The sequence below is a fragment of the Bubalus bubalis genome, chromosome 8 (assembly GCF_019923935.1).
Source record: "Bubalus bubalis isolate 160015118507 breed Murrah chromosome 8, NDDB_SH_1, whole genome shotgun sequence".
NCBI lineage: Eukaryota > Metazoa > Chordata > Mammalia > Artiodactyla > Bovidae > Bubalus > Bubalus bubalis.
The window spans coordinates 102,525,334-102,551,464 of NC_059164.1; the positions used below are offsets into that span (position 1 = coordinate 102,525,334).

At 48.1% G+C, this 26,131-nt stretch overlaps 1 protein-coding gene across 4 annotated transcripts in view; it reads right to left on the bottom strand.

Moving 5' to 3' along the window:
- HIPK2 (homeodomain interacting protein kinase 2) overlaps positions 1-26,131 on the bottom strand; it is a 203,351-nt gene that overhangs the window by 12,384 nt on the left and 164,836 nt on the right. For all 4 annotated transcript variants that reach the window (XM_025291633.3, XM_025291630.3, XM_025291635.3 and 1 more), the window contains 4 exons: positions 25,585-25,764; positions 21,881-22,162; positions 6,661-6,905; positions 820-980 (listed from right to left, as the gene is read on the bottom strand). In XM_025291633.3, coding sequence (XP_025147418.1) covers positions 820-980; positions 6,661-6,905; positions 21,881-22,162; positions 25,585-25,764 — 868 coding nt within the window. The remainder of the gene's footprint in view (positions 1-819; positions 981-6,660; positions 6,906-21,880; positions 22,163-25,584; positions 25,765-26,131) is intronic.

The window sequence follows — 26,131 nt, forward strand, 5'->3', positions numbered from 1 at the left end:
ATCTGTCCGAGAAGCAAGGTGGTGCCCTGATGTTTCCTGGGCCGGGTGACACACCGAGAGAGCCAGCTGCAGAGCCAAGAGGAGACGGCATGTCTCCCGAGGGCATCCCGCAGCTGTGAAGTGTCACACGGCCCGTCTCTGAGTGCGGACCACGTTCTTGCCTCACCGTGAAGTCCTGCTCCCCAGACAGCAGGCTCTCAGAGACGTCGCAGTCTTCTGAAGTCACATACAAATGAAGCCACCCTCTCTCAGCCGGAGACTGAGTCACAACACACACGTGGTCTTACCTTACCTCCCAGCTACTAAGGAAGCAGGCCTGGAGTCCACTTTGCAATTCAGACCCGAGTGATCCTAGACACACAGGCCGAGTACTGCCCGTGGAGACACCGCCTGGTTGATAGTCCCCTGAGCATCAACCACTGTCTCCCAAGTCTACCGGCTCTTTTCCTGGGTTTGGGGTCCCTGTGTGAGGCTGCCTTTGCTGTAATGACTCAGGAGGCCTGGCGTGGTTGGACTCTAGGTCTGTCTCTGGGGTTCTGGCCCGAAGTGGGCCCAGACCCAGTATTTTACCCTTTGCTGGGCTGAAACAGCAACATGTGGGCCAGACTATTTTTAAGCAGGCACCGCATCACTAAGTGCTTTGGAACATTAGACAAGTCATTTCGCGTTGGACTGGCTCTCCATGTATTGAGGATGCACCTTCTCCAAGGTGACCCGCAGCAGAGGGAGACCACCAGAGGTCACCAGGGCACTTCCTGCTACCCCAGGGCACCCAGTGAGCTGGTGGGAGGAGGGGGGGGGCGTGGCATGTGTGCTTACCTGGCTGAGATTGAGAGGCTGTTGCTGCTGGAAGTGTGGTCCTGGCCGCTGTTGCCGGTAGGCAATTGCTCCAGACGAGCTCCCTGAAGAGTGACCGCTGGTGGAGGTCACGTTGCTGGAGGACTTGGACTTGAAGGAGGACGAGTGGTGACTGGTGTTGACTGTGTCAGGAGGAGGAAAAGGGCACAGGTCAGTCACAGGTCCTTGGCTGCCCAGAAGACCCTGCACTCGAGGACACAGTCCTGAGACTGGACGATCCCCATCAGCCGCATTGCCCCCAGACTCGGTGATGATGTTGACTCTGGACTGACACCTGGGCTGCAGCTTGTTCCACTGGTTGGGAGCAAACCCTGATGGACTTTAGAATTACTATCTGGTGACACTGAAAAGCCTAAAGGTCGTCAGAGGCGGAAGGAGAGCTCTCTGAGGTTCCTTGTGTTCCAGCCAGGGGTGCAGTGGGGGGCCACCTGCCAATATGCCAAGATGCAGTAACTAACAGATGTAGCAGGGTACAGAAAACTGAGTCTCAAAAAAGGGACTGTGGTCTCTCAGACAGCAAGGAGACCAAGCCAGTCAATCTTAAAGGAAATCAACTCTGAATATTCATCGGAAGGACTGATGCTGAAGCTCCAATACTTTGGTCACCTTATGTGAAGAGCCAACTCACTGGGAAAGACCCTGATGCGGGAAGGATTGAGGGAAAAAGGAGAAGGGGGCAACAGAGGATGAGATAGTTGGATGGCATCACTGACTCAATGGGCATGAGCTTGAGCGAACTCCAGGAGATAGTGAAGGACAAGGAAGCCTGGAGTGCTGCAGTCCTTAGGGCCATGAAAAGTCGAATACAACTTAGCAACTGAACAATAATAATACATCCAGGGGTGGGGGGAACAACCAGAATAAAATGAAGAGGGGGAGGTGGTTTATATTAAAGAAACCATTTTAGTCATTATTGGTGCTGAGTGACCTGTGAAATTCCCAGCAGAGTGGGACTTGTGTCTCTAGGGAGCAAAGTCAGAACCCCATGCACGGGCACAGGACATACGGAATTGAGAGTGACCGTTTGCCTACCTCTCAGTGTCTCTCCTGTCATCAGGTATTCCTGTCCTGAAGCTTTGTCTAGATGAAGAGGAAGTGATCCACAGTGAATGCCAAGAGGCCTTCAGCACAGGGAGTCCGGACACTTGCCAAAACCTGCAGTGTCCTCTGCAGACTCCCCGCCCCTAAAACCATCCATGTTTGAAGGAGCCTCCCAGAGTAGGGACTTTAAGAGAAGACCCCAGTAAAAGGAGAAGCAGCAAGACGAACCCAGGACCTCAGAAGGCAGGGCTATTTCTCGTGCTGTCAGTTGTGAGAATTTGGAAGATTTATTGGGGATGAGCATCTTTGGGAAACACAAAAGCCTAATATGGTCTCAATCAGGCACCCTGGGACTGTGAGTGTAAAAAGAGCACATCTGGTCATTCCCAGGTGGCGCTAGTGGTAAAGAATCAGCATGTGAATGCAGGAGACACAAAAGATGAGGGTTCGATTCCTGGGTCTGGAAGATCCCCTGGAGGAGGGCATGGCAACCCACTCTTGCCTGGAGAATCCCATGGACAGAGAAGCCTGGCTTGCTGCAGTCCATAGGATCGCAAAGAATCAGATACAACTGAGTGACTGAGCATCCTCCGCACTCTCTGGCTGTTCTAGGGGGTAGGGATGCTAACAATTAATGAAGCACACTTGACATAACTGGGTTGGATCAATTCTATTACAAATCCCAGGGTGATGAGATCAAAGTCATGATGAGGAGATGCCTGAGGCTGGGGCTGGCAAGAGAGAATGCTGATTAACTGTTGATGGAGACAAAGCTGGAGAGTGAAGGCAAATCAGGAACCTGGGAGCAGGAGACTGGGGAGCACACTGAGGGTGAGAGGAGCCTCCTACCCGGAGGCAACAGCCACTCCCCCCCACCCCCCTGCCCCAGTAAAAGGAGAGCTACCTCGCTGGGAAGGGGCGGGTCCTAGCAGAGACCCCAAATTCAACTGTGCATCGGTGCCCAGTGGCCCTCCCATCCTACCCAATGAAGCATGAGATGCCCAGGAATTTGTATTCTTCATAAGATTCGAGGAGAGCAGGAGCCAGCCTGGCGCTGGTGGACACAGCTGTCCTGCATCATGGAATCAGGGTCTGTGCTCAGGCCAAACTTGGTTAGACTCTCAAAGGCCCTCCAAAACCTGGGGGTGGGGGTGGGGGTGGAGGGAGGGGTTCAGGGGACCCATTGTAGGGTGAAGGACGGAAAGCTGCAGATGTTGGCAACTTCAGGACAACTTCAGTCTCCATCACTCAGCCATGGGGCTGCTGTACTGGTATTCAGTTCCTCCCTGCCCTGTGGATCACCAGCTGTGCAGGCTGCCTGGGCCCAGCTGGGGATGGCACCTCTCTGCTCCTGTGTCAACGCTCTGGGTTGTAGTAATTATACTTGAGGGAGGAACTCTTAAGTGCAAGGGACCCATAGCTTGAGCCTGTAAGTGAAGAGGTTAGAGAGCTTCAGATGAAATGGATATGATAGGGCCAGGCCACCATCATCACAGGGACAGGGGTGGGGGGCTGGGTCAGAGCTTGTCAAGTCACCAGAGTAGGGGACCCCAGAATGAGGGAAGAGGGTCTTGAAAGGGACCAAGAGACTAAAATAGGAATTTCCTCCTGCGGAGAGAAATGAAGTGACCTCGGAGTGGAGAAGGCAAGTGCTGAAGGTCAAGTTCTTGGGGCATATTTTGGAGCTGGAAGGATGTACAGAGCTCTCTACCTAAGCCTTGTTATTCAGTCCCTAAGTCATGTCCGACTCTTTGTGACCCCATGGACTGCCCCATGCCAGGCTTCCCTGTCCTTCACCATCTCCTGGAGTTTGCTCAAACTCGTGTCCATTGAGTCAGAGATGCCATCCAACCATCTCATTTTCTGTTGTCCCCTTCTTCTCTTGCCCTCCATCTTTCCTAGCTGCTCTCAAAGATCCACTGCTTGGGAACAGGCCTGGGTTCACGGGTGGCCCCTGGTGGCCCTGTCTGCACTAGGCAGGTAGCAGAGTGCTTCAGATGCCGCATGAACCCTGGAGGGCCTCCTGCATGGCCGTAGTGGAGTTAACCTCTCTGTGCATCTATAGTCCTATGTGGAAAACTGGGAAAGTAATGGAAACTACGTTAGGGTTGCTGTGAGGATTACCTGAGTTAAAGGACGTAGAATGCTTAGTATCCGGCACGTGTTAAGCTCTTAACGGTGTTAGCTATGGTTGATGTCTTTATTATTGAGCCCTGTTCCTTGGCTAAGGCTGATGCTCAAAGAACAGATGTCTGCCCCAACTTGGGACCATCAAGTCCTGTCTCCTGGGACAGGGAATCTGGGAGCCTGGGGGTCACTGGGTCAGGGTGACGCAGTGCCCAGAAAGCAGGCACTGGGCCTCCCGTGGCTCAGATCAAGGAGTTCTGTCCCATCCGGGACTTGGTGGTTGACCCCAGTCCTGCATTTTCCTTATGACAGTGCAGAGTTCGTTCTGTTGCCATCCAGAAGAACCTTAACTACCGCAAGAGACCTGAGGAGGCTACATGAGACATTCTCAGGGATCCTTTCTAAACTGGGACCCACAGAGGGGATGAGCACTGAGAGAAAATGGACCAAAACAAGAATGAAAGAAAATGGACTGTTGGCTGCACGGCCTTTTGTCTTGACCTGAGAGGGCTCAGGGAAGCCCGGGACCCCCGCAGAGGTGGCCGGTTCACCCTTTGGCCATAAAGGGGCCAAATGGGCCCCAGGAGGCCGAGGAAGGCTGCTCTCCTGATTCTTCTGAGCTGAGCTAGGAGCATTGTGCCGCTAATGGTGGGTGTCAGTGTTGAGAGACACCACAGGCTGGTGGGCTGACAGGGACCAGAATGAAGCTCCTTCCTGCCTCCTGCTGTCACTAGGAAGGCAGGTCCTCACAGGGGAACATACATCTCTCTTTACATCAGGAAATCACACCACGGGCTTCCCCAGAGACAGCAGCATGAGGTGCTTTAGAACCAGCAGCCTTTCTGAGAATTCTGAGAATAACTTCCTTTTTTTTTTTTTTTTTTTTTTGGTCCAAAGTATCACTGAGAGATTTTCATCCCTTCAGCTCTAACAATCTCTGTGGAAATGTAGTGGGGTGAGTCCTCAAAACCACCATGGGCGGCCCACAGCGTGACAGCTGATAGTGGAAATGGGCAGTGGAATGTGAAAGAGGTGACCGGTGGGCTCCACAAAGCCGCCTCTGTCCACCTCGCTGTTGTTCTGGGTCCTGACAGAAAACTGCTGTGTTAGGTGGGGCAAAGCTGGCCTTCAGTTTCCTCACCTGTTTCAACTAGGGGTCGGACCACCTCATCTTAGAGTTTCAGTAACTCCCAATTTTGCCAGCACCAAGACCGACAAAGCTCTGAGCTGGAAGATGCCTAACCTGTGATGATGTGGCCACTCTCTCATGCATCCTCCTCTGTGTTGAAAAGGCCAAGGGAATTTCAGCATCAGTTACTTGCGCCCCCCACCCCTGCCTTTATGAATTCCCAGAGGACCTGGGTAAGGTCTGTTCTGAGCCAATTCTTACAGACACTGTCCTGAATTGTAAAGGGGCCGTTACTGCTACGGAGTTCCTCTGAGAGGTCCTGGAACATGGGCATCCTCAATTTACAACACTCATCATCTCATTCTGTAGATCGACAATCTCTGATCGGAAAACCCCGGGGTCAGACACTTATGAAATAAAGACTTTCAGATTTTAGAAGGGAATTTGATACCTATTCAACATTTTAGGTTACCCCCAAAGGAGCCTTGGGCACTAACCACATAATAAAAAGAAGTGAATATTTCTGTTATAAAATACGGGGACATTTCACTAAGTGGCACAGATATGACTATGACACAAATAGGAATATGACAAAGGGACTCGCAAACAGCCTCTGGTTAGGTCAGGTCTGGTTTTACCAGCTGAGTTTGCTGTAAACTTAAAATCTGGTTTTCAGGGCTTTTTGGATTTTGGATTACAGATGAAAAAGAGTATGTCCTTCTCTTTTTGCTGGTCTTAAGGTTTTCAACAACATAGTCTTGACACCTTCACTGTTAATGAAGCAGGAAAGCCCCTCACACCAAGATGTGTGCATTTAAGGCTGTAATCTTTATAAATGGGCTACATGCAGGTGACCTGAGGACTTAAGGGTGAGAGGCAAGGAGAGGTTTGAGGGGTCAATGCCCAGATTCTTAACTTTCAGATGTATCTTTTCCTAAATGGGTGCACTGGCCCTAGGACCCACTGGTTCCCTTACCCGCCTTCTCTCTCGCATTCACCCCTCTTACAAAAGGCTCCCTTCTGACTCTCCTGAATGTTTGCACTGCCGCCAGGTGTGAGAAACCTAAGAGGTGCCCAAATGGAATAATTCCAGAACATATGGTTCCTGAGAATGGTCCCTTGAGAGCAAAGAAAGCCACCCTCAGTAGGAAACATTGAGGGCTGACCAGCCTTGTTCCCACTCAGGCGATAAACTCTTTGCAAACTCCCCACCCATCCATCCATCCATCCACCCACCCATCTGTCCACCCATCCATGAGATATAGTTTAGAAATGAGGCGGCCATCATCACAGGGAGGACTTTTTGTGACAGATATGAGGTCATCTCTGGCCGCCTTGGCTGACAACAAGGAACCTTCTCAAACAGGATCCTTGGTAAAGATCTATTAACCACACGCTCCCCCGACCCAGGGCTTATTAAGTGCTCCTGTAACAAGATTGCGAGCCGCAGGAAGCAGAAAACCAGCCTCGAGAGAGATGCTCCTGGCAGCTCCGCCCCGAATTACCTGGCCCCAAGCTGTCACACTCCACCAGCACCTCGCTGGCCTGGGTTTTCAGGGGGGGCACGATGATGGTCCGGGGGTTCCCCGTGCAGTGTGGCTCCAGGCTCCCCTTGGTGTCGAAGGTGGTGGTGGTGTGCCCGGCGCGGTGCTGCACGGAGTAGGGGCTGGTGTTGCTGGAGGAGTCAGAGTAGGGAGAGTCGTGGACCGTGACACAGCTGATGACGTTTTTTCTCTGCTTGGAGACAGTGCTGGAATTGCAAAGGGAGAAACCAGGACCATGAGAGGCTGTGTGGTGAGACACCTGACCGGCCGGGCAGAGATGCACTTGCTGCAGGCAGGGGCAGGAGAGAGGGTAGGAATGTGACTTCTGCTCTTGAGAACCCTGATGGGGAAACCCAGGTGTCACCAGTCTCACCGGCGGGGGTTAGGGTGGGGATGATGCAAGGACAAGAGAAGGGGCTGGAGTGGGGCCCACAGAACCTTCTGGAAATGGGGTGAGAGAATCTTCTGGGCAGGCCTGGACTCTCCCCCATGCATCAGGGCTCAGCAGACCTGCGGGGGAAGACTGGCAGCCCAGAGCTGTGTGGTAGCTGTCCACTAAAAAAACAGGCACAACCTTGAAATTGAGAGTTATCTTTTGTTTGGTGGGAATTCCTGGTCCTTTGGACTGCTTGGCAATCAAACCACTCAATCCTAAAGGAAATCAACCCTGAATATTTACTGGAAGGACTGATGCTGAAGCTGAAGCTCCAATCCTTTGACCACCTGATATGAAGAGCGGACTCACTGGTAAAGACCCTGATGCTGGAAAAGATTAAGGGCAAGAAGAGAAGGGGATGGTAGAGATGAGATGGTTGGCTGGCATCACTGACTCAATGGACATGAGTTTGAGCAAACTCTGAGAGATAGTGAAGGACAGGGAAGCCTGGCATGCTGCAGTCCATGGGGTTGCAAAGAGTCAGACACAAATGAGCGACCATACAACCACCACCTAGGAGTTGGGAGTCCAAGAGACAGCATCTCAAGTGATCCTGAGATAACTGTTCGGAGGTGGGAGGGAGAGGAATCAGGTTATATAGAAGTTTGTAGCAAGGGGCAAGTAGTCTGAACATCAAAAGATTATTGTTAATTAAGGAAAAATAGCTAGGTTGTGACATCCCTGTTTACTATGGCAGAAAATACGCCATTTGACATTACATTTGGAGGCCTGGAATCGCTGATGGCTGTGACCTTCTTGTTTCCTGATAAGGCAGGAGATATTCCAATTCACACAAGTGCCCTCTGAGCCACCAGGGAGGGACAGAAAAGCACACGGAGCACCCAGCCAGACCCCAGCAACCCGAGGCTGTGGTGTGGAAGAAAAACACCCCTGGGAAGGAAGACATAAGCTTTATTATTATTAGGCTTGGGGCCTGGGAGACCCCGCCAATTTAGGCAAGGGAGGATAAGACATCCAAGAGGGGCTGGGATGCAGTGAGGGGGATGGGAGAGCGAGGTGCTGACCCCGCTAATCCCGCACACAGCTGAGGAATCGGAGCTGGACCCCATAGCATCAGCCACCTTTCGGCTCTGAGGATGGGAGGGGCGATGGCTTTGCCGTGCAGGCCACCCAAGACCCCCAAGTCCCCATCTCAGGGAAGTCCCGACCCTCCTACAGCTTCTCCACTGCTGGGCCGAGGGTGGGATGGCGGTAAAAGATGCCTGTGAGGGCGCTGCTCTGAACCCCTGGTCTTCGTTCTAGAACCGAGACTTCATACACTGATGGGAAGGAACACACTTTGCCTGGCTCTTGGCCAGCACATTTCTTTTTTCCTGAGATATTTACGTTTGTCACTTTGGGAACCAATTCTGTCTGCCTCGCAGATCAGTAGAGGCTGGTGGGATGACAGATACGGAATTGCTTGCTTATTGTGAAAGGTATAAAAATGGATCACATCTATTTTTGTACATTGATCATCTATTTTTAAGAAATATCGATTGCCTAAGTAAGATGGTCAGTGTCCAACCGCTAAGAAGCCGTTATTTATAGAGCGCCTAATGGAGCCACAATACTGCCACCTCCCAACCCAGGTGTCTTGCCCAAGGTCACACAGCCAGTGACGGCCAGATTCCAAGATTGATCTCTGCCCCACCTGAGGGCAGTGGAGAAATGAGAAACTGGAGCCCCAGGTCTGCTGGTCTACAAAAGGCTGAGGGGCTGGGAGTGAGTCCACAGGAGGCCTGATGCCTTGCTCCCCGAAGCCTGCACTGCTGACATCTGGGCTGGATAATCCCTCCTGGGGCTGTACCTTCTGTCCCCCCGGGTCAGGGTGGAAGGGTCCCTCTCTGCGTCTGTGGGTAAGGATACAGGCCCGGCAGACAGATGTCTAACTTCAGCAAGTGCTGGTGGCCTTGGGTGACTGTTCAACCTCCAAGCGAGTCAATCTCCTTACCAGTAAGGTGTAGATAATAATAGTACCTACATCACAGGCTTGTTCTGAGAATCAAATGAGAAAATACACAACGTATTTTGAATGGTACACAACACAGAGTAAGTATTCTATGAAAACTAGCTTCTATTATTAGTGTTACCTCATTTAACATGTGAAAACAGGTTTGCAGGCAAAAAATATCTCTAGGCAAAATGAGTTCTATGAAGGTAACAGACTTGCTGGAAAAGTTTCCAGTCTAGGAATAAACCAGAAGACTGATAGGAAAGAAGTTAAAACTCATCAGTTAGAATCCTTGGCAATCTATGCTAGGTGCTACAGGGAATTTCAGTATAAAGAAATATAATATGTGTCTCCGCCCTAGGAGATGATTAAAATCTCAGTGAAGGATTGTATAAAAACATGACAAGTTACACACTAAAAGTTTTAAAATAATCAGTTAAAGAGAAAGGATGTCACAAAGGCTTCCATGATGAACTGTCAAGCGAGCTGTGCAGATGATAATTAAGAACTCAGAAGAAGGCAAGGAATGAACTGATTGCATATACTTATAGTTCTTCATTCAAACAGATAAAATGGATATATCTTATTTAAGAAAAACTACGTGCATGTGTGCTCAGTCGCTGTCACACCCGACTCTGCAACTCTAATGGACTGTAACCCACCAGGCTCCTCTGTCCATGGGATTATCCTGTCAAGAATATTGGAGTGCGTTGCCATTTTCTCCTCCAGGGGGATAAAGAACTACACTTTCTACTTATAACAGCTGAAATGCAAAAGGCCCACATGCTTGTTGCTCAAACACAGTTTGAGGTAAACAGTTACTGTATGACCCAGTGATTCTGGTCTAGGTAAGTACAAAACGGAATTGAAAGCCCAGAAACTTGTATGCAACGTTCACTGCTGTTAGTGTTCACCACAGCCAAGAGGCGGAAATAACCTCAGTGCCCATCGGCTGATCAACAGAATAGTATTCAGCCACAAAAACGAATAAAGTTCTGATACATGCTACAATATGGATGAATCTTGAAAATGTTATGCTAAGTGAAATAAGCTGGACACAAAAGGACAGATATTGTGTGATTCCACTTATACGAGATTCCTAGAACAGGCAAATTCATAGAGACAGAATGTAAATTAGAGGTTGGGGACCAGGGGCTGGGGGTGGGGAGAGGAGTTTGGGGAGTTGCTGCTTAATGGCACAAAGCTTCTGTTTGAGGTGATGCGAAAGTTTTGGAAACAGTGGTGACAGCTGCACACCGTGAACGTATTTAGTGTCACTGAACTGCACACTTAGCAATGGTTCAAGTGGCAAGCTTTATTACGTATGGATAGAGATGGGAATACCAGGCCACCTGACCCGCCTCTCGAAAAACCTGTATGCAGGTCAGGAAGCAACAGTTAGAACTGGACATGGAAAAACAGACTGTTTCCAAATAGGAAAAGGAGTCCGTCAAGGCTGTATACTGTCACTCGGCTTATTTAACTTATGTAGAGTACATCATGAGAAACAATGGGCTGGATGAAGCACAAGCTGGAATCAAGATTGCTGGGAGAAATATCAATAACCTCAGATATGCAGATGACACCACCCTTATGGCAGAAAATAAAGAGGAACTAAAGAGCCTCTTGATGAAGATGAAAGAGGAGAGTGAAAAAGTTGGCTTAAGGCTCAGCATTCAGAAAACTAAGATCATGGCATCTGGTCCCATCACTTCATGGCAAATAGATGGGGAAACAGTGGCAGACTTTATTTTTTGGGGCTCCAAAATCACTGCAGATGGTGATTGCAGCCATGAAATGAAAAGACATTTACTCCTTGGAAGGAAAGTTATGGCCAACCTAGACTACATATTAAAAAGCAGGGACATACTTTGTCAACAAAGGTCTGTCTAGTCAAGGCTATGGTTATTCCAATAGTCATGTATGGACATGAGAGGTGGACTATAAAGAAAGCTGAGCGCCAAAGAATTGATGCTTTTGAACTGTGGTGTTGGAGAGTCCTTGGACTGCAAGGAGATCCAACCAGTCCATCCTAAAGGAGATCCGTCCTGGGTGTTCATTGGAAGGACTGATGTTGAAGCTGAAATGCCAATCCTTTGGGCACCTGATGCGAAGAGCTGACTCATTTGAAAAGACCCCGATGCTGGGGAAGATTGAGGGCAGGAGGAGAAGGGGACAACAGAGGATGAGATGGTTGGATGGCATCACCGACTCAGTGGACATGAGTTTGGGTAAACTCTGGGAGTTGGTGATGGACAGGGACGCCTGGCGTGCTGCAGTTCATGGGGTTGCAAAGAGTTGGCCCCAACTGAGACACTGAACTGAATCTGAGTGCCACAACTGAAAAAAAAAAAAAAAATAATGTAATAGACCCCGAACCACTTAATTGTACACTTTAAATGGGTGAACTCTACGGTACTCAAATTATATCTCAAGTTTTAAAGTCCATATGCTTATTCAGGGACAAGAAAGCAAATGCGACTCACAGGGTAGGTGGGGATGAACGACTCAGATGTGGCAGAACTAGAAAGTGGGGCACCGGGGAAAGATCCCCAAGCCTCCAAAGCAGGGACAAGAAATCTGAGAGCAACAAGAGTTCTGGAAAGCTGTGGAAATGGGAAGGAGCACTGGGGCTTTCCTGATGGCTCAGCAGTGAAGAATCCGCCTGCAATGCAGGAGAAACAGGAGACTTGGGTTCGATCCCTGGGTTGGAAAGATCCCCTGGAGGAGGCAATGGCAACCCACTCCAGTATTCTTGCCTGGAAAATCCATGGACAGAAGAGCCTGATGGGCTACAGTCCAGGGGGAGGCAAAGAGTTGGACACGACTGAGTGACTAACCCACAACACACTGGGAGGAAGGAGAGCTGCCTTAAAAAAAAAAGAAACTGGTGAGAGAAGCCACAGCTGCTCTCTGTGGGGGGTGGGGCAGGCCTGGGAGCAGTCTATAGTGTAATAAGATGTTATTAGAGCAAACGTCCCCAGCTCTAACCCACCGGACTCCTGGCACCATCACAAAATGCTCCCAGGACCAGGGTCAGCACCGGGAGACATAGAGCGTGCGGCTCGCCTGCCCCGCCCTTCACTCTCAGCCTCGGTCACAGCCAGTTCCGCCTGATTAAATGACACACACACAGTGACTCATCTGGTCACCTCACTAAACGCAGAAATGTTCTGCTGCAGGTGCACAGTGGGTGGTGGACCCCACGTGAAGGACAGGCTGGCTGTTGCCAAATGTGTCCTCAGAGCTGGCACTCTGGGCCTGGAGTGGCTGTCCATGTTATTGGTGTGACCTTGGGCAGTGGCCTGGATATACTGGGGTGACCCTGGATGTCCCTCCAGCTCTAACCTGCTATGAAATTGTTAGGGAGCGTGGCATTAAAGGAGCCATTTGTGGTCCCCTAAACATTTATTATTAAAGACATTTAAAAGAGGATTTGCTTTACTAATTTGGAGAGAAAATAAATCCTTTTAGTAAGTGTATTTTTCACGGAGACCCAGACCAAGACCATCCCTGCTGACTACCTATCCTCCTTAGGTTCTGAGTAGTTTATTAAATAGGGCTTCCGCGGTGGCTCGGATGGTAAAGAATCTGCCTCCAATGCAGGAGACATGGGTTTGATCCCTGGGTCAGGAAGATCCACTGGAGAAGGAAATGGCCACCCATTCCAGTATTCTTGCCTGGAGAATCCCATGGACAGAGGAGCCTGGAAGGCTACAGTTCATGGGGTCACAAAGAGTCAGACACGACTGAGGGACTAACACACAAATAGAAAACGGGCAAATTAAACACACACACACCCCAGCCCCACTAATTTTGGCCAAGCTGTAACCAAATTCAAGGTGGACGTACTTGGAATTCTTTACTCAAGTTTAGAAATTGCAGAGAAGCTTCAGCTCAATACGAGTTAAGAATTTTCTGACAACTGGAATTATCTGAACATACAGTGGGCCAATTCGTGAACCAGTGAGCTTCCTGTCACAAGAGGATGGCTTTCTGGCAAGAGTCTTATAAAGCTGACTGCTGATCTAGATGACCCCTCAGAACTAACAAGTGGTGAGTCTTTCCATCAAAGGGGTAGAGGAATTCTGCGTGTCATTTTCTTGATATCTATCAGGAGTGTGGGATAAAACCTCTGAGCTCTTCAGGGATTCCTCCCTTTTTCTGGAGCTGGAAGTCCCCATGCCTGACGAGCAGACAGGTACAACACAGTCTGATGCTGATATACCTACGTTTTTGGGTTTACATGCGACAGGTTTGGAAGAGGTGAATTAATTTGATAGCTCTGTTTCTAATATCTTCTATTGTTAGAATCTCTGTGCTCTACTTGATGTACTATGCAGATTAAAGAACAAAAGGGAAGCTGTTAAATGAGTCAATTTAAAAATGAGCACGCATTTGACACGATGACTACGGATTCTTTTAGCTCCTACATGTCGATTCTGCTGGGATTCATCCCACGACAGTGTCTAATTATTATTGATAGCTTATCAATCCCATTACGAACTGGTTAATGGAAGTGAGACAGACAGAGACAAGAGCAGAATGAGAAATCCTTGCTTAAATGGCCTCGACAGAACATCACTTCTGAATAAAGAACAAAGCTGCCGGAGTTCACGACTGCATTGTGTTGTCATGGCAATAGATGATTTTCATCATTTTCAAGTGATGAAAAGAAACAAGGAGCTAAGAAGCAAAGAAATCAGCCCCAGTGGAGAACACAAGGCTGGAGAATCAGACACAATTCTGCGACCCCTTCTCTGTAGGACCCTACCTGGAATATGCTTCTGATTTCCATTTGCTGGTCAATTCCATCCTGCAAGACCAGAGTCAAAACTCATCTCCACCAATGAACTTTCCATGCCATAATCAACACTATATGTGAAAACTGCTCTTCTATTATTATGACATTGATTACTGAATATAGATAATGTTTACTGAATGCACAACAACTACTGTTCAAAGTCCTTTACATGTTTTATCCCCTTGAATCCTCACAGCCAGACTATGAGGTGGAGAAAATTGTAACTTCCATTTTGAGAACAGGAAAATGTTGGGTGCTTTAGGTCACTTGGATGTTCAAGGTCACACAGCTGGTTGGGGACAGAGCTGGGCTGGAACCAAGCGCGAGCATTCTCTTCTGCTCCTTTTTCTTTTTGTGACTGCGTGTGGTCTTAATTTAAAACTTTATTTTATTGTGGTAAGAATATGCAACATGAGATCTACTTTCTTAAAAGTATACAATACGGTATCAGTGATGCTGTATAGCAGATCTCTGAAGCTTATTCATTGCAACTGAGATTTATGCCTGGTGATTAGTGACTGCCCATGTCCCCCTACTCACAGCCCCTGACAACCGAGATTTAATTCTTTGATTCTGTGAATTAGACTGTTTTAGATAGCTCATGTTTGAGGTCGCATACTGCACATTTTCCTTCTTTTTAAGGCTGAACAGCATCCCACTGTATGCACAGGTCACATTTTTTTTATCCATTCATCTGATGGACACTTAGGTTGCTTCTACATCTTGGCTACTGTGACGGATGCTGCAGTCAACATGGGAGTGTAGGCATCTCTCTGAGGTTCTAGTTTTAATTCTTTTGGATAAACACTCAGAAGTGGGACTGCTACATCACATGGCAGTTCTATTTTTCACTTTTTGGTTGTGCCCCACAGAATGTGGGATCTTAGTTCTCTGACCGGGGATTGGAAGCATGGAGTCTTAACCACGGGACTACCTGAGAAGTCCCTATTTTTAATTTTTTTGAGGAACCTCCATACTGTTTTCCATAATAGCTGCACCAACTTATATTCCCATGAGCAGTGTACAAGAGTTCCAATGTCTCCACTTCCCCCATCAACACTGATCAGCTTTTGTCTTTTTGGTAACAGCCATCCTGCCATGTGTGAGGTGATACCACACCATGGTTTTGCTTTGCATTTCCCTGATTATGAGTAAGGCTGAGCACTCTTCATATGGCTGCTGGTACATCTTCTTTTAAGTAAACTCTGTCCAAATCCTTAGCCCACTTTTAAATTCGGTTACTGTTTTTTTTTTTTTTCTGTTGGGTTGTCCAGAGCCTGCACTCCCTCTTCATCACCAGCTACACAGCTTCTCCTACCCATGAGCACTGAGAATGTAAGGCAACTGAGAGTCCTCCTTCGGGTACCACCAGGGGCCGAGTTGGCGACAGTGGCATGGGACGTGGGATTGTTCGCAGGGACAGCTGCTGGCCTGGCCACCTGCATGGGGGTGTGAACTGTTCACTGTGCTGTTCCCACTCCCTTTCTACCCAACCAGAAAGAAATGGCCAACAGCCTTTAACTAGCCCTTCACATGAGTGGAGGGGCTGGGGTCCAATGCCACCAGGCCAGCATGCTCCTTCCAATGTATCACATGGCCTCCAATTTAAAGAAAGCTGAGCACCGAAGAATTGATGCTTTTGAACTGTGGTGTTGGAGAGGATTCTTGAGAGTCCCTTGGACAGCAAGGAGATCCAACCAGTCAATCCTAAAGGAAATCAGTCCTGAATATTCATTGGAAGGATTGATGCTGAAGCTGAAACTCCAATAGTTTGGCCACCTGATGTGAAGAACTGACTCATTGGAAAAGACCCTGATGCTGGGAAAGATTGAAGGCAGGAGGAGAAGGGGATGACAGAGGATGAGATGGTTGGATCGTATCACTGACTTGATGGACAGAAGTTTGAGTAAGCCCTGGGGGCTAGTGATGGATAGGGAAGCCTGGTGTGCAGTCCATGGGGTTGCAAAGAGTCAGACATGACTGAGTGACTGAACTGACTGAGGACCAAAAAAAAACACCTCTACATTTTAAATTTGGCACATACATTCCATTTGAGTTACATTATCCATATACTCAATATGGACTGTACCTTGCCAGTAAATATATATATATATTTTTTTCTCAATATGGACCGTACCTTGCCAGGCTCCTCTGTCTATGGGATTCTCCAGGCAAGAATACTGGAGTGGGTTGCCATTTCCTTCTCCAGGGGATCGATCTTTCCAACCCAGGGATCAAAACCCACATCTCTTATGTCTCCTGCACCAACAGGTGGGTTCTTTACCATTAGCGCCACCTGGGAAGCCCCAAGATACGCATATACACGTCACCATTATGATCACTTTCAACTTGACTACCTTCTGGAGAAATCTGAAACAGGGTCTGGAAGGAGCCGGGGTGGCCCTGGTCCCCAGGCATCACGCACAGTAGCCAGTGTTCACTCTGCTCCCGCCTTCTACATGCCTACAGGCCTCTCCTGATCACGCTGGGTCCGTCCCCTGGGCATGGCTCTGCCCCGTGCTTTCCAAGCTGCTCCTGCCCTCCTCCCTCTGCCCTGTGGAAGGCAGGCAGGACAGCAGGTCATCGCTATACATCAGCAACGGCTTTGTAACACGGGGAAGTGTAGGACTGGCAGCTGGGGACAGCTGGGTGCAGTATCTTCTCTTCAAGATGCAGTCTTTTCATAAAGTGCAGCCCTTAACCACTGGGATGTTCTGAATGAAGCCCAGGAAAGAGGAAGCCATGGGGTACTCTCCTCAAAACTCAATCTCCCAGGAAGAGTCAGGTGATGGAAACTGGTTCATCGGATTTAACTTAACACCGCAAAATAACAAGCCCTCCAAATGACACTGCGTGCTGGGTTCCTTTGCTTCTTTCCTCAAGCCTGGCTCTGATGCCACCAGCACAGCCCGAAGTTGGCCTGAGTGGGTGTGTGCGCTTTCCCCCGTTAACTGGATGTTAATTCTTCAGGCCGTCTTTTGGGCAGCAGCACATCAGCTTCCTGACTGTGACTTTTCTATAGTAATTTATCTGGATTTTCAATTTAGTGTCAAAAAGAACATTGAGGGGGTGGTGTCACACTTTTGGGGGATAAACAGTTTCAGAATGACCCCTGTCTAAAATCCTTAGGGATAATGATGAATCAATCTCCTAGGGAAGTTCACATTTTGGTCAGATTAGCTGTAACACTCTAAGCATCACTTGCAAAGTGATGCAGGATACAGTGCTGCCCTGATGACCTTGGTAAATGAACCCTGTCTACCAGAAACAGATAATTGAATGAGCAGATAAATGAATGAATAATGGAGACCAGGCAAAATGATTTCTAATGGATCAGCTGAAATGAGCCACTCTGGTCACACACTCTGGAAGCCTGTATGATGTAGCCCCATGGCCCCTAAAAGACAGCTTCAGCACAAGGCAAGGTTGGCAGAAAGGTCTGAATAATAAGACGGGCACCCATAAACTTTCTCCAAGGAAATTTCAAGGGAGAAAACATGGCTTATTCAGCACATGCAGAGAGTCAGCTGTTCCTCTCATCAAAATCATTTATGTGTATTTAAAGTAATTCTGGTTCTACTACCTAATCCTGGGGAATCCAAAAAATATATCTGTTTTCTATCTTTACACAAACAACTCTAGCCATGACCACAGAGCCCCCTCATCCAACATGGAAAAAGAGGAGGCTACTGGGTCTTGCCTGACCTCCTCGCTTTTTCAAACCTTCTCAAAGAAATGAGAACAGGTGAATTCTGCCTGGCCTGCTGCTAGATCAGCTGCACTCAACCAATGCCTGGCCTGAGTCAGGGCTCAGTGAACATGCCTTGGACTCCCCACTGCCCTGGCCTGGTGCCCTGCACACAGCAGGTGAGACCATGGGTGTGGGCATGGTTATGGTCAGAGGAGGCTGAGGACATAATTTATAATGTGTTGAATTAAAGACTAAGGAGAAATAAATTATTTTTGCCATAATTAAGATTGCCATTTCCTCACTGTCATGGAACCTGAATCCCAATTCTGCTACTTGGAACCTTTGCCAGTCTGGGTCACTTCCTTTTCTCAGACCTCAGTTTCTTCATCTATTAAATGGGACTCCAACTACCAGCCTTGTGTCATCTCATCAAATGATGCAGAGACAGTGCAGGTGAAAACTCCTGGGGAATGTCTGTTACAACACCCTTCCTGTCTGGTTCACTTGTCCCCAGCCTGCCCCTCACACTCTGGAGTCCTTCTTATAAGCAGGAGTTGTCGAGTGTCCATCTGCTCTGGCAGCTAACAGTCCCACATGCTGGGGGTCGGGAAGGATAATTTTGCCTTGGCATTCCCCTGAAAATTCTAGACAATGTCACCTGGTCCTGGAGATTTACTGACACGCTTGCGCTTATGTGCTCAGTGGCTAACTCATGTCTGACTCTTTGCGACCCCATGGACTGTAGCCCACCAGGCTCATCTGTCCATGTCATTTCTCAGGCAAGAACACTGGAGTGGGTTGCCATTTCCTCCTCTAGGGGATCTTCCTGGCCCAAGGATCGAACCTGCATTTCCCTCGTCTCCTGCATTGGCAGGTGGATTCTTTACCACTGAGCTACCAAGGATTCCTTGTCTTAGGTCGGCTTTAAAAGTCGCTGCCACGAGATCCCATGCTCACCATCCCCGTGAGCATCACAGGAACCCCCAACCCCTCCTCCCTCAACTCTCCAGAGGCTGTGATGAGGCTGAGGGGAAGCCATCGGCATTTCAGGCAGGGTTATAGGGCTAGTACTGGGGCTGAGCCGCAAATAGGAAATGAGGTCAGAACACAGAAGAGCAGAATCAAGTTGCTCACAGCTGGGAGAAATTAGGTTTGGGAATGAGGACCATCAGGGTCAAGGAGGGACGTGTCCACGGTTCACACTGGAGCCCTGACGGGTAGAGAAGCTTCCAGTCCTAGGGCGACCGGGCGGCTCCCCGGTGGCCTGCACTGGGGGCATGTCCCATCCTTGTTATCCCAGAACTGATGCTTTCTTGGGAGCTCCTCAGCATCTCCTTGGAAAGCTGGCCACGCCCACCTAAGGGGAGATTCCCCCCAAATCCCCCTTTCCATTCTGAAATCCTTTTCGTCCTGACCTCCCCCTTTCTCTTATCAGTGAACCCCACCTGTTCTTGATCCCCCTCTGCCCACCTAAGGCTCTGCCCACCTGTGAGGCTCCGCCCACCACTTATCTCACTGGAATTTGCAGTCTCACCTCCTCTACCCATTGTCTAAGCATATCAGGACCACTAACCTTGAAAAGCCCCCTCTCCCCTATTTCCTCAAGCTATTCCCCCTTTGAATCCCTACAGTCCTCTGCTAGTTTTTAGGGGCCTGGTAACCTGTTTTGTATTATGAAGATTTGTACGTGTCTTATCTTCTTATTACCCTGCAAACCTCCTGAGGACAGAGACTGTCTACCTTATTTATGCAGCACCTGCGGTTCCAAGCATAATATCTTACCAGTGGGGCCAATAAATATTTACCCTGTTAAATTTTATGATAGTCTGATTTCTAAGAATGAGTACTCGTATTTCCCCCTACCTTTTTCCTCATTACAAAATGCAGTCACATTAATGTGGTCACATTACACGATGGTTTCTCTATAAATAAAATAGCTACTGGTTTCTGTTTTATCCTCCTCAGGCTCCAATACCCTCTCCTGCCTTCCTGGGTCCTCAAACATCTCTTCAAGGCAACAGTTATTTGATCTCTCTGGAAAACACTATTTTCTCATTCTGTGAGCTTCCCATCACACCTGTGGACAGGTGACACCTTTCTCGGTTTCGCTCTGGTCTCAGACTGCAGCCTCCCATGTTTGATGGAATGTCTCTGGTGCATCTTGTTACCCTGGGCAGGCAGGCAGGCCGGCCCCTGCATCTTCTGTGTTATGAATCTCCGGTACTCAGCAGTCCACTGTCACTCACTATCTCTGGTTGTCACACATGCACCTGCCCACCTCCCCTAAGTCGTGACTCATTGACACCAAGGTCCTCCCATGCTGCCACATGCTTCAGCTCTGTTCTTTCTGGGCCCTGGGGCTGCTGCAGAGGCAGCCTGTACTTCCGGCTTGCTCTGTGCTCTCGGCCCTCGCAGCGGCATGATGGGTGGAGGGTGGAGAGATGGTTTGTTCATCCTCCTTCCCCTCAGATCCACTATTCGGTTCTCTCCTAAGCACATATGTTGAGATTCTGTGTCAATTCAAATGTTAAAATGATATTCCAATCTAGTCAACTGTCAGATTTTAAAATTGCCTTTTTCCACTTGTGGCAAAGGGCCTTGTGAGGTTGCCCGTCCTTCTTATGCCTGATGCCACAGATGTGTGGGCACGCTGCTCCAGGCCAGGGCCCGGGCTGTGGCTGGGAGGAGCCTTTCCCTTTGGGAAGGGACTTGGGGGGCACGGGGCATGGACTCAGCTTGGGACTGTTCTCCTAAGGAAACAAAGGAAACTGAGTCTCCAAAGGAAACTGAGGCCAGTTCTGGAACAGGCAGGCTAAGAGGGAGGCACTACACCCCAGCCCTCAGCTCCTTGGCCCCTCTGCCACCTGACCCAATGCTAGGACAGAAATGCTCCATCACATGCTTCTCTGAGACACACTGAACTGGGCTGGGCCATTAAAGAGGACACTGGAATGAGCGCTACACAAGCCTTCTCATGAAAAGACAAGATGCTGAGCTCACTATAAAGGTGGGAAGGGAATACCCCATGCAGCTAGGAATAGTTGTAGTGACAAGGTTTTAATCAGTCTATCTGTACATCATGCAATGATTTCAAAGGTAAGAATTTATTATCTAATCAAAAGGATTTGTGATTATAATCAGTGACATTGTATCCAATTAGGAATTAATAATTTGGGCCTAAATGTGAATGTTATCTTCACATTGGGTCACAGGATGTGCTCTGACTGGCAGGCCTCCCTTCCCGGGTCCTGGGTCCCAATGGGAAGAGCCAGCAGGTTGGGGTTGTGAGATTTCAGATCTACAAGGTCCCGAGGCCCAGGGATGCTAAGGACCAGAGGACCAACTGTTTGGAGGGAAAAGTTACAGGAGACCATTAGACAGCTCAAACTCACACCAAACTCTGTTTCAGTCTGGCTGGCCAAGTATAGGAAAGAGCCTCTGGCACCAGGCTTAACAGTCTTGCAAATATAATAAATATTTCTTCCCTCTCCCCCAGAAGCATACAGCGAGTGAAATGAGTTCTTACTACTTTTGGAATAAACAATAATGTTCTCTGGGTAAAAGACCACGTGGCAGTTTGAAAAGACTGGGTTAATTAGACACAGGGAAATTTCTAATTAGTTGGACAATTACCTCAAATTCTGAGCACTGAGGCAATGTTTGAGAAACAGCCTGACCAACTGGGAATACATTCAATAGCCCGAGGCAGAGATTTTTTAGCTTATGAGGGCTGAAATACAATGGCACTGTGTGCCTGACTTTCATGGTCTCACGTCCCCCAAATGTAGAGGGCCTATAACTATTTTTTAAGACCAAATTGACTCAAAATTATTTTTGGCTTTTAATAATTATAGAAATCTGTTTGAAAAGTAGAAAGTGAAGCGTTAGTCATTCAGTTATGTCCAACTCTTTGCAGCCCCATGGACTGTAGCCCACGACACTCCTCTGTCCATGGGGATTCTCCAGGCAAGAGTACTGGAGTGGGTTGCCATTCCCTTCTCCAGGGGATCTTCCCCACCCAGGGATCGAATGGAGGTCTCCTGCTTTGCAGGCGGCTTCTTTACCATCTGAGCCACCTGAGAAGCCCAAATTTATTGGACCATCCCCTGAAGTCACTTTAGGACTACAGGATATGGCAAGGTCAGGATTCAGGGGCCAGGAGAGAAGGATGGATCATCACTTTGGATGATGGGGAAGTGGTCCAGGCCCACCACCGACTATCTCTGGGTGAGCTGGCCATGCACCTCGCACCCCGACTCTGCTCCTTCCTGGTGTCTGAAGGCGTCACAGCCTCACCTGGTGGGGGCGTGCTTCTGCTCCTCCTCCTCGTCCGTGTCGCTGCTGATGGTGATGACGCTGACCGTGGGGCTGGGGGTGTCGGGGATGACAATCGTCTGCCGCTGCCGCTCCCTGGTGGTGCTGGAGGCCCCATCACCCCAGCCGCACGTGACGGACGAGCTGCAGGCGGGGCTGCTGTGCACCAGGGCGCAGCGTGGAGGCGTGTTCTCCTTGACGCGCTTGGACCTCTGTGGGGAGCTGACGGCCTGAGAGGAGGACACCTCACAGGTGGAGACGTTTCTGGAACGACAAAGTCACACCACATTCATGGAGAAGGTCAGGGCCGCCAGGTCCTTGCAAGAAGCCCAACTGTCTAGAAACACCAGCATGGCCAAATTGAGAGGATCACAGGCAGGAAGGCCAAGGGTCTATAAACGGAGGAAATAGGCTGCAAGTGTCAGACATTTTTTTCTCTCTCCCTTAAGCGGCAGGAGGAAACAAACTACAAGTGTCAGAATTCTTTCTCTTAAAATTCTGTGTTGCCATGACAACACCTAGTTCCACCGGAACTTTTCTCAAACCTTGAGCTAACCAACGCATTTTTCTTATGGAAATGTTTTTCTTAAGCTATGTTAATGAAACTATGTGTTTGCTTTGGAATTTGCCTTTCTTCAAAATGGTTCCACCTAAGACTAACTTTTGGCTGATAACAACTCAACAAACCAGTATTCATATCAGTTGTTTTATGGCTGGGGATGACACACCTCCTGCCATCCTATCTCAAAAATGCATATTGTGGGAGAGGGGCCTGGTGAAACTCCCTCAGCCTTGAGGTGTCTCTATCTGATTAATAGCTTTCTAACAGACATAAAACAGCTTGCTAAAACTAGCATGGGGGCCACTCCTCCTCCCCCTTCTGATGTCTAGGTCAGAAGCTTTTTCTGTCCGATTTTTATAGTTTAATAAAACTGCTATATGAAAGCTCTTGAGTGCTCAAGCCTGGTCCCTGGTCCTGAAATGATATCTTCTTCGGAGATCACGAATCCGACACCATTCATCGTAAGCTCTCTATAAATCGGATAGAGGACCAGCGCGCTCCGGCTTAACCAGACTGCAGAGGCGGTGGCCTGTGGGACTCTTTCTTTCAATTGCTACACAGACAGGGCAGCATCCTGGCTTCTCTGGGCTCTACCTGCTGAGGGACAAAGTGGGTAGCCAGGGCTCTCAGGAGAGGACAGAGGACCATGCCCAAGGACTGGGCCGGTCTTGCGGTGGGGGCAGATTTCAGGGGTGTCTGCCCCAACGCAGCCCCCTGCCTTCAGGGTCAAAGCCCAACTACCTAAGTTCAATCTTGTCATCCTCCCCACTGTACTGAGTTAGGTCTTGTTTTGGAGTGAGGTGGAAGAAAAGATATTTGCACATAAAGCTTTCATTTCCTTGCTCACGGCTGGTTTACCGCTGATTCAATGACCACACTCATTTCCTACGACTTCCTGGAGCTAAAAGATCTAAGGTTAAAGTGTAGCTTTGCCTCCTTCCTCCTCTGGGAAAAGGACATGACCATAAAAGTATCTGTGGGGGTATAATTTTTCAAAAATTAATTTTTCTGGGGACTTAATGGGCGGTCTAGTGGTTAAGACTCTGCCTTCTAATGCAGGGGACATGGGTTCAATCCATGGTTGGGGAACTAAGATTCCACATGCCTCGCAGTGCAACCAGAAACAAACCCAAAGAAAATCCTGGATTTTGACACATGAGCCTCACAGGAAGCTTACCAGTCTGTTTCAATCGTAATGAAAAACCAGGAAAAATGCAAAACGAAAATGTATGCTTAAGGGACCTGTAACCCTTGATTTTGATCAACTAGAAATTACTTTTCAAAAAGCCAATGTAGTTTCTGGTAACTTTAGAGAAAAAAGACCTTACCTTTCCCCTCCCCATCAACTGTTGCTGACCCTGGTTGTATCTATACAATGAGACCAAAGCCAGCCTATAATGAAACTTAAGAGTGTGATATGTCCTTAGAGATTCTAGCACCTTCTAGCTAAAGGGAAGGTAATTAGATGAAAATAATTCCATAAAGGTAGGTCTATTTAATTTTCTATTTAGTCGGTATCAGATATGTTGCTTGTTCCTTTTGGGGGGCTCCTAATAAGAAGTTTCACTGATAAAATTGTTCTATTATTTGTACTTACCAGAGAACTTTGTATTTGTTATTACTAACATAGTACAATTTTGAGATTAAGTTTTCACTACTCGAGCAGTTAAAATATGTCTACTTGGCATTTTTAAAGAAAACTATGCCTGATCGTACCGCCTGCCAAAGGGGAGAGCCTTCTGGTTTTTCCAATTGTTTTGCCTAAGGCATTGGTCTTAAAAATAGGCAAACCCATAATTTTCACTATAGTCCCACTGATCTTGAAATGCACTGGCAGTGAGCCTTCTAAAGCCAGCTGGGTGGTAAGAAGGCAACAAAGAGGGACTTACCAACAGGTCAGAGGCTAAGGGTTCTTCTTGCCCCTACCTGGCCAAAGTGAGCACACGGAGGCTAAGCTCAAGCCAGACCAGGGTTCTGGTGACCACCCACCAGACTGAGCATGACAGCACGTGAGGACTGAGACAGGGGCCTCTGGTGCCACCCAATCTAACACAGACATGGGTGTTCTATCACAGAGCTGTCAAACAAAAGCATTCTGGAAGCCTGCCACTGATCTGACATGAATTTCCCTAAGCGGTCAGAAACAACCAAATAAGAATCTTGTTCAGGAAGGATGACAACTTCAGGAAGTCAGCTCTTGGATTAGTTTTCAAATGAAAAAGAATGAAAAGAGGCAGATCTAATTTCTGGCATCTTGCTATCCAAGGAAGTATAAAAACAAAATTCACTAGACATTTCATGTATTACTTGACTTCTCTTGATTAACCTATTCCAAATAAACAATTAGGGACAGTCAAGCCACTGGAGAGAGATGTAGGAACAATTTTACAGCCATACAATTTTGATCTTGATTTTTTTGTTTGCTAGGAAATCTCTATTTTTTTAAGTAAGGTATATTGAGGTATCATTTACATACAGTGTAAGACACCCCTTTGAATTGTTCGATGAGTTTTGACAAATGTACAGTCATGTAATTCTCATCACAATGCAGATACAGAAATTTGCCATCACCTTGAAAAGTTCCCTCTAGTCCTTAGCAGCTCCTCATCTGATCCGTCTCTATAGTTTTGTGCTTGTTCAGGAAGGATGACAAAGGCCTGAAAAGCACATGGCCTTTGGTCAATCTTCATTTTTTTTAAAGAGTTCATGGAGATGAAACTGGATTTAGAGGAAACGGGAAAGATCATTGTTCTTCTGGTAGTGTCTATCATTAACCAAAGTTACTGCTTATATTTTAGCAAATAGCTGAATGAGTTAAATTTCTGACATTAGACTCAAATAAAACACATTTCTCTACTACTTCTAAAAAAAAGTTATGGTTTCAAAAATGCATCTTCAGAGGGCAGTCTGAGTGTTTTCTAGATAAGTGGAAGGGGACAGAATCACTCAAGACGGGAACACGGAACACTGTGGTCTGAGTGCCCCACCCTAGGGTGCTGGTAGGGCCAGCACTCACATAGACCTCAAGATGAGTGCCTCCTTCAAAATCCCATTCCAGGGATCCAGATCTTTAACTTCCAATCTCCTTGAAGTTTTATTTCTCTAATACTTCTTACACACATACCTCGCAGAGGACTGGTGTTGCTTATTCTTCCGGGAGGAGGTGGTGCTGGTAGGTTGCTGCCGCATCACGTGGGCCACGCCCACATTTAAGGGTTGAGCTGCTGGAAGGGTCACATGACCAGTCAACAATGCAGGCTGCTGCATGATGGGATTGTAATGGCTGCCATGAGCATGCGTGTTCCTGAAAGGGAGATGGGGAAACAGATTCTTTGATGGTTTAATAGAAACAGAGCTCCTTTAGAAGATAAAGTTCCCTCCCGCCCATTAAAAGTCAAATTAAAATCAAAAGGTAGTCCTCACACCGAGGGGAGAGTTGTTGAAGAGATGAGCCTTCCCAGATGACTTCATTGAGTGTCTCTGGGGTAGGAATGTTTAAGTGGTGTGGACACAATTTGTTGGTGAGTGAGAAAGGGCACATTTCAAGTGGGGAGAATGCCAAGTAGGCGGACTCAGCTTAAGTTCTGGGGAGAAGAAATAAATATTCCCTTCTGCTCTTCAAGACCCTAAACAGCTAACTGGGCTGTCTGTGTATTTTATTTTATAATTTA